The 9,006-nt window shown below is 49.0% G+C and overlaps 1 protein-coding gene across 1 annotated transcript; it reads right to left on the reverse strand.

Annotated features, from left to right (window-relative positions):
- Positions 1 to 1,439: 1,439 nt before the first annotated feature.
- On the reverse strand, positions 1,440 to 5,319 carry LOC140185196 (probable G-protein coupled receptor 139). The gene is made up of 3 exons (XM_072238596.1): positions 5,268 to 5,319; positions 4,594 to 4,742; positions 1,440 to 2,344 (listed from the first exon to the last, which is right to left on the reverse strand). The coding sequence occupies exons 2-3, from the start codon at positions 4,667 to 4,669 to the stop codon at positions 1,440 to 1,442; spliced, it is 981 nt and encodes a 326-aa protein (XP_072094697.1). The 5' UTR covers positions 4,670 to 4,742; positions 5,268 to 5,319.
- Between the last annotated feature and the right edge of the window lie 3,687 nt (positions 5,320 to 9,006).

The following is a 9,006-nucleotide window of genomic DNA, read 5'->3' on the forward strand; positions in this document are numbered from 1 at the left end:
AGTCCAAGGATTCTGTTATGCCCGGGAGTCTGTTGATTCAACAGAGTATGAAGGAAATTATTACGATATGTCAACCATTAATGCAGACTAATCAAAAATAATTTAAGTGGGAATGTTGGTGTGGCTGTTTTTGTGCCTGAGTAACAGGTGACGATAAAGAAAGGACTCGCCAACCATTTACAGTATATACAGCAGAACGTATTGCCATCTTTTCAGGCTTAAAGTAGGTGGAGGAATTTTGTCCATGTAAAATTGTAATTTGTTCAGACGCTTTTTCGGTATTGATGATCTTCTTAAGACACGTTCTAGGAGTTGGTCAGATTTACTATTGGGAACTCATGAAACATTATTTCATATTCAAAGTATTGTTCTTTATGTCCCCTTCTTGTGGGTCTCTGCACACAGAACTGCTCAGAGGAATGGGCGGGTTGACTGTTTAGTTACAAGTGTTGTTAAAAAATCAACAATGGATGAAGACCTCCCAATGAACAAATCAGAAGCTGAGGTTTGTAGGGTTGGTTCTTCTGGCAAGACTGACGGGTTAATGGGCACAAGGGGAGACACATTTACATAAATCTGTTAAGTTTGTGGGTGAAAGGAGTAAGAAAAAGGACGGAAATAATTATATCGATACGGCTCCGAATTGGCTATACTGTGCTCAATTGTACATTATGTTGTGCTGCAAAATATCGTTCTGGGTCGTGTAGGTTTTGTCATTATGAAACAGTTGAACACCTACTACTTCAGGGTGAAGCATATCATGTAGAAATAACTCAAATGCAGGCTTCATTACGATCTTTGGGGGGCTGATATCTATAATTTTAAAACATTCTTAACTTGCGGAGGGACGAACGTAACTCAGGGTATTGCATTTCATAACTTACAATATGTAGGGTTTGTTGGAGTAATTTAGCTTTCATTAGAAAAAAAAAAGAGTGAGGGTCTTATTCCCAATTCTGCGCACCACACTCCAGTCAAGTTAGTAGCGGGAATGCGCCTTTAAGTTGGAGAGACAACCGCCGTTTATCCAAAGCCCGCCCTATTTTTCAAATCGGCCAATCATTCAGTGGGGGGAGGAGGAGGAGACTGGTGTGATTGATGCTGGATTAGTTCATCAGCATCAGAGGAGACCCCATGTCGTCTTCTGGGAACGTCAGACTGTGAAATTGGTGGGCTGGAATGGGAATAGATGGACATATCAGCAGACCAGTGACTGGGTGGCATTCTGGAGTACATCTTGGACTGATATCTGGCTGGGCCAATCAGGTACTGAGGCTCCTGGGTGGTGCTTTATCCCTCCCAAGCACACACTGTCCTGATGTGGCGGAGCTGTCGGTCAATGGGATAATCCGCTCGTGAACAACACCTGGGAGATCAGGCGGTAAATGTGAGGAGCTGGAGCCCGTATTGGAGACACAGCGGCCGCCTCTGGCTTGTGCTCAGGACGCGGCTTTATTCATGAACTGAAGCACCGACGTGACCGGATATTTCACCGCGCTGATCAACTGCTCCCTGAATTTCGACTGAGTCACCACGTAGATAAATGTGTTCGTGCAGCAGCTGAAATTCCTCAGCAAAAACCCCACGTAGTGAAAGATCCATTCGGAATCATTGAAATCAAATCCCTTTCCTGAGACCTGATAATATATGATATTTACAACCGGTGTCATCCACAGGAGGATGAAGCTGCCGGAGAGGGTGAAGAGTAAAACCACAGACCTCCTCCTGCTCTCCATCTCCGGGTCACTGCGGTTCTCCCCCTTGCTCTGACCCTTCAGCCCCTTACGGACCCGACTGGCCACTAAAATGTGTCTGGCTGTCAGAGCGTTGAGCAGCAGGATCCCAGCGAAAGGGAGGAGCGGAGTTAAAACCGTATCGAGCCAGTCATATACTACCCACCCGGGGTCAGTGAAATAATTGTCTATGAGATTACAGAACCACGGTACATTGTCGATGATCACCAAGGGTTCCCGTGTGAAGTATCGGGGTATGTTTTTCAGACAGAACAGCACGCCGGTTGTTGTCAGAACCACAGCCGCAGTTTTCCCGGTGCAATATTTTGTTTTCAGCTTCTGGCAGCAAATGACGACAAACCGATCAAAGGTGAAAGTGACGGTGAACCAGACAGAACAGTCTGCGGCTGTGAACGTCAGTACATCGATAACACTGCACACAGGGGTGATGTCCAGTACATTCCACGTGAAGTAATACAAATTGATTTGAAACAAGACCTCTATGACAATAGTCAGTAGATCGGCTGCTGCCATGGCCACCAGGTAGCGAGTGGTGCAGGTAGAGAGGCCGCACTTTCCCCGGGACAGGATCACAATCGCCACTAAATTCACTGGAGAGGGGGAGGGGGAAAGAGGGAGAGAGAGGGAGACTGGGCATCACTGAACACATTCTTCGGGAATTAACAAAGGTTTATTCAGCTGAAGATCAGGAGTGCTGGAGTCTGTGAACGGCTGCTAACCTAACAGCAGACACGGGTCACCCTGTCTCTGACCTGCCATCTCCAGTGTGGAAAGAAGACGATGCGAGGGCAATCGTCGGCGATAAAAACGAGTTGTTTGAGCAACAATCGGTGCTGATCCCGATTCCAGTCGCCGATGGGGCCGGTTTCACTGATTTAACCGTGAATGACCAAGCCTCTGGAAACTCAGCATCTGATGGGGCCGAGAAGGGAGGCAGAGGGGAGCAAGACGCCCAAAATATTGGATGAGCTCAGCAAGTCAGACAGAACTAATGGAATTGCACAATCTCTCCTATCGGGCCGAGACCCTTCTTCACGACGAAGCGTTGCCCCGATTTACGATGGGTCACAGGGAGCAAACAGGAACAACTTAGTAACCTGAGGCTGGATGGCTGCGTTAATGGATTAATTCTACAGCGCAGTTCAATTCGATAAAACACGTCTGCAGATTGGTGGATTCTGGTTCAGGGGATCAGACGCAATTATCAACCAACAGGCAGTGGGATCCGACCGTGACAGACTTTACAGGGAGACGTGAACTATAGGACTATAGTGTAGCTCTGACTAATAGCTCAGAAGCAGCGAACTTCACAATGTGAACTACTCCCAGTCACACCCGCCCGGCGAGCTGCCTGTCCCCAGCACTAGGACTTCTCCGGACAGGTGTCATTAAACTGACCCGGTATTACCTTGCCGAAGAACCTCGCTCCCCAGCACTGGCACAACTCCAGATAATGTCCCATTAAAACTCGCCTATTCACCCCTTCACACAGAATTGCCTGTCCCCTGCACTGCGACAACCCTGGACAAGGTCCCGCTAAAACACTACCACCCATCCCTTCTCGGAGAGCTGCCTGTCTGTCCCCAGTACTACTACAACTCTGGACAATGTTCCATTAAAACCTCCCTCATCACACATTCCCGGAGAGCTGCCTGCCCACTGCACTGGGACAAGGTCCCGCTAAAACCCTACCACCCATCCCTTCCCAGAGAGCTGCCTGTCTGTCCCCAGCACTATTACAACTCTGGACAATGTCCCACTAAAACCTTCCCCATCGCACCTTCCCGGAGAGCTGCCTGTCCCCAGCACTGGCACAACTCTGGACAATGACCCATTGACACCTTCCCCATCACACATTCCCGGAGAGCTGCCTGCTCACTGCACTGGGACAAGGTCCCGCTAAAACCCCGCCACTCATCCCTTCCCGGAGAGCTGCCTGTCCCCAGCACTGGCACAACTCTGAACAATGACCCATTGACATCTTCCCCATCACACATTCCCGGAGAGCTGCCTGCCCACTGCACTGGGACAAGGTCCCGCTAAAACCCTACCACCCATCCCTTCCCAGAGAGCTGCCTGTCTGTCCCCAGCACTATTACAACTCTGGACAATGTCCCACTAAAACCTTCCCCATCGCACCTTCCCGGAGAGCTGCCTGTCCCCAGCACTGGCACAACTCTGGACAATGACCCATTGACACCTTCCCCATCACACATTCCCGGAGAGCTGCCTGCCCACTGCACTGGGACAAGGTCCCGCTAAAACCCTGCCACCCATCCCTTCCCGGAGAGCTGCCTGTCCCCAGCACTGGCACAACTCTGGACAATGACCCATTGACATCTTCCCCATCACACATTCCCGGAGAGCTGCCTGCCCACTGCACTGGGACAAGGTCCCGCTAAAACCCTACCACCCATCCCTTCCCGGATAGCTGCCTGTCCCCAGCACTGGCACAACTCTGGACAATGTTCCATTAAAACCTCCCTCATCACACATTCCCGGAGAGCTGCCTGCCCACTGCACTGGGACAAGGTCCCGCTGAAACCCTGCCACCCATCCCTTCCCGGAGAGCTGCCTGTCCCCAGCACTGGGATAAATCTGGAGAAGGTGTCATTAAAGGCACAGCAACGTTGGAGTCAATCCCGTTAGTTAGAGGAGAGTCGGAGGCTTTGCTCCTCGTGTCATTAAATATGAAAAATCAGACTGTTGCATTAACAGGATCGATATCTCTGACCGATATTTGTGCAACGTTCATCAGGTTGGATGATCGTCAAATTAACACAACCAGATTCACAGCGGTTAACAGAAACACCAAACATGAATTACTCTGCTCACTCACCAGGAGCTCCAATGACGGCAATCAACATGTACAATATTTTCTCCACACTCTGGTACCGATCCAACATTGCAGACATTTTCTCTGTCCAGTGATTTGTCCCCCTGTGCTACAGGCGATCTCTCCGAATGAAATGTTAAGGCAGCACATACCTGGGGTTTTTAATACCATTTAGCAACTCCACAGGGACAGATTTCAAGAGATTTAACAATAAAGGTTTTTAAATGATTTATAAACACATTACATCAGACAGGTTCAATTCCCGGGATGACACATTGAGATTAATTTAGTGAATTAATTGTGTGAGTTTTTATTTCTTCTAACAAAGATACCTGAACCTTCCGAGCTGCCTTATGAAATAAAAAAAAGCAAGATAAAATCTGCAGATATTGGAAATCCAAGTAACACACACCAAATGCTGGAGGAACTCAGCAGGTCACCATCTAACTCCGACTGATCTCTTCTTCCAGTGCAGCCGAAGGTTCTCGGCCCGGAACGGCGACTGTACTCGTTTTCATTCATACAGCCTGGCCTGCTGAGTTCTGACAGCTTTTTGCGTCTGTCGCTGCCATCAACTAAATGTTCTCCAATGTGAATGTGTACTTCAACAGAATCATTTGCTGAATATTGAAGTATAGTCTGTCATTGTAGCTTGTGAAATTGCATTGAATTACTACTGTTACCATTCTCCTCAAGTGTTTAAACTCTTGATAAAGTTTCTGTCTGGGGGACTCTACCGAGAGAGTCCCTAAGAAAATGTCTGTTTGTGGTGATGAATAAATACTTTCAGATTCACGAAACTCTCCGACTTCTGCAGTAACTTAGTCACAGTCAGAACCTTTGAGGGCTCCTTCAGGATTCACCCGAAACCTCATGCACGGCCATCAAACTCAGGGACTGTTTGTCTGGTGTTTGAACTCATAATCCCTACCGAAGGCCTTGGATTCTGGGCTGCTGAATTGCGGGTCTTTGTGTGACACAAGTGTCTCTGGCATTCCATGGTGAGTGAATACAGCTTTCAGCTGCTGAAAAAACTGCTGAGGACAGCTTGGACACCTCAGCTTTCCAGGACTGATCAAGAGTGAGAAGATATTTGTCTCTTTTCAGCTCGAAGATATCTGTGCCCGCAATTTTTCATCGACAGTGTTGGAATTTTGCGCGACGGAAAGGGTTCCGCATGATTTTTGTACAGGTTTCCGCATGCTTCACATGTCTTTACGTAATCTCCTAGCTGTGTGCTCAGACCGGGCCACCACACGGATTGCCTTGCTCTACGGCGACGTTTCTCGATGTCTTGATATCCTTGACTTTTGAGAAGCAGGAATGACGAGTATGGAGCCTTTTTACAGCAAACAATCAAGCATGTGAGTATGTTTACTTGACGCCAGTAAGGTCTGCGTTCCTGAGCTTCTTTTGGAACAGATGGCCAGCGATGCTCACAGTATTGCCTGACCTTGCTGCAGATTTGGAGCAATACACACAGTGTTCTGGAGGAGCTCAGCAGGTCAGGCAGCATCTCTGGATGGGAATAAATAGTCGATGTATCGACCCGAGACTCTTCATCAGGTCCCTCCATCAGCAGATTTCATCCTTTTACATCATCGCGAATTTCGTTCAGTTCACTCTGTGATGCCGGATTGATTTCACTTACCTGAGCGAAATAGATGTTGGCATCTTCCATGAGGGCAGTCAGCTTCAGTGTACTCACTGTTTGCATGGCATCCTCGACAGAGTGTCTAGTGTTTGAAAAGTTTGTCCCAGACATCTTCACTTTCCTAACAGAATGGAATAAACTTCATTCTGAATATTTGCAGATGTGGAGGTAAGTCAATCTGAAGCAGGGACTCAGCCCGAAAAATCGACTGTTTACTCTTTACCTTTGAAGCCTCCTGGCCTGCTGAGTTCTTCCAGCATTCCGTGAGTGTTGATTTGGATTTCCAGCATCTGCAGATTTTCTAGTGTTTCGAGCTGAGGTAGTTGGCAAGTAGCCTGTCGTCCGTTTCAAGTGGGAATTATGACAAGAGAACAAGGCGAGGATGGTAAGGACCCAAGAGCTGGAGAATCCGAGACTAGAATCGAAACACAATATCGGTCTGAAAGGAATAACATGTTCTAAGCTAGACGCTAGACCAGAACCCAAAGTCAAGCTGACGTTTCAACACCGAAGCTCGGTTCAGCTGCTCTTTAAATATTAAAATCCTGGCGCCAAAACATGGACGCCAATTAGCGGAGCAGACATGAATATTTAAAAGGACAGCGACAGTTAGCCATAATTTGGAGAATCGGAGCGGCTGAACCTCGGAAGCTGGCGTGGTAGGCTGCGCATCGTAACAGGGCCCCATCCCCTTTGACCGAATCCTGACGGCCCTGGCCACTGGGAGAGATGATGATATTTGACAAGGACGAGCGCCCGATCCACGTTGTCCCCTCCAGGAACCCAGCGGCGTCACTCGGCTCCGAATCTCAGTCAGTCCACGAGGAACTGTCCAACATGCCGAACAGTTCCTGAGTCCCGAGTTCATTTTACCATGAAGACCTGTTCCCCAGCAACAAACATGGGCGGCAGCGGGACTGATGGCTGTGGGGCTAACGGGTTGGTATTTACAGGATTGAGTTTGGAAATGTGGAAGGTGGGATCGATCCTGGGAGTTACAAGGTGTAAGCGGAAGAGTTTACTTTCATGAGAACCTTGAAACATCCAATGAACTTGGGTGCCTATTACTTAGACTCCACCCAGAGGGGCAAATCCTGAGAAGACGCCGAGACCAGGCTGCGAATCTGGTCCCCGTCTTCTCTTGCGGTCTTCCCTTATTACGGCCTTCCGGGTGGAGACAAAAAAAAATATCTCGCCCGTCCATTTTCCTGACGAGAGCTTCAGCCACAGTAACCCCAACCTTCAAGTAACCCCCACAGTAACCCCTTCAAGGTCGGCGGAGGCGCGGCAGTGAAGGAGAGAGTGCGGGGATTGGCTGAGCAGGAGCGGTTGGTTTAAAAGCCGGTCGTGAGCAGCCAGCAACACAGACCTTCAAGGTCGGCGGAGGCGCGGCAGGTGAAACTAATTACTCAAATTATCAGCTAATATAATCAAGGTTTGCTCCGAGGGAGCGGCCTGTCGAGGGAAGGGCCTTATGAGAGAAGGGTGAGTCTTTGGTTCGAGAGTCTTCGGCGAGGAGGCTGAGGGAGAAGACTACGCCACAGTTGGAGAGAGGGTGAGAAGTGGTGAAGAAATGACCGCTAGGCTGATTCAGTGTGCTGCGTGCATGATGTGGGAGGTCAGAGACACTGATGGTATCTCTGGCTCCTGCACCTGTGGAAAATGTGTCCAGATTCAGCTTCTGAAGGACCGTGTTGCAGCGCTGGAGAGGCAACTGGATGACCTCAGCTTCATCCGGGAAAACGAGAGATTTCTGGACAGGACCTACAGCGAGGTCATTACACAGAGGATAGCGGAAGAGAGAAGAGGAGCGACGATGAGGAAGGAAAGGATGCTTGAAGTACAGGAGACGCCGGGGGATGTACCTCTCGTAAACAGGTTCACCCTCTTGGAAGCTGTCGGGACAGAAGACACTGCCAGCCTGAGAGGCGGTCAGGTCAGCCAGTCAACAATTGGCGCTGAAGCAAAGCCGAGGAGAGACGTCAGGCAGAGTCGTGGTAGTAGGGGACTCCATAGTGATAGGTGGAGAAAGGGGTTTCTGAGGCAACAGGCGAGATTTAAGGATGGTGTGTTGCCTCCCTGGTGCCGGGATCCAGGATGTCATGGACCGATTGCAGGGAATCCTCAAGAGTGAAGGTGAACATCCGGAAGTGGTGGTGCATGTCGGCACAACTGACGTGGGGAAGAAGAGGAAAGACATTCTACAGCGCGACTTCAGAGAACTCGGGAGAAGGCTGAAAAGCAGGACTTCCAGGGTGGTTATCTCCGGTTTGCTTCCAGTTCCTCGTGCTGGAGAGGGCAGGAACAGGGAGATAATCGATCTGAATGTGTGGCTGAGGAACTGGTGCAGGAAGCAAGGATTTACATTCTTGGACCATTGGGGTGTGTTTCGGGGTAAGGGTGAATTGTACAAAAGGGACGGGTTGCACCTTAATAAGCGGGGCACCAGCATTCTGGCAGGCAGGTTTGCCTCTGAAACACGGGTGTGTTTAAACTAAGTTGTGGGGCGGGGGGCGGGGCGGGAGGGGACGAACTGGATATATAAGGATGGAGATAAAGGGAAAGTCAGAATAAGAAAAGTTAAGAAAGATAGCAGAATCAACAGAGCAGAAAGCTCAAGAAAGGATCGTACAGTATGGCCAAGTGAAACAGGAATTGATATGGGAGGTGAGGGGAGTAATGAATTAAAAGTATTATATATGAATGCACGGAGTATAAGAAATAAAGTGGATGAGCTTGAGGCACAGTTGGAAATTGGTAAG

The sequence above is a fragment of the Mobula birostris genome, chromosome 20, assembly GCF_030028105.1.
Source record: "Mobula birostris isolate sMobBir1 chromosome 20, sMobBir1.hap1, whole genome shotgun sequence".
In the NCBI taxonomy this organism is placed as follows: Eukaryota; Metazoa; Chordata; class Chondrichthyes; order Myliobatiformes; family Myliobatidae; genus Mobula; species Mobula birostris.

What these genes read in the sequence shown, in the direction of transcription:
- LOC140185196 (XM_072238596.1), bottom strand. Translation starts at nt 4,669, where the DNA reads ATGTCTGCAATGTTGGATCGGTACCAGAGTGTGGAGAAAATATTGTAC. An exon ending in TGCCGTCATTGGAGCTCCTG is followed by an intron (nt 2,345 to 4,593) that starts GTGAGTGAGCAG and finishes CCCCCTCTCCAG; the next exon opens with TGAATTTAGTGGCGATTGTG.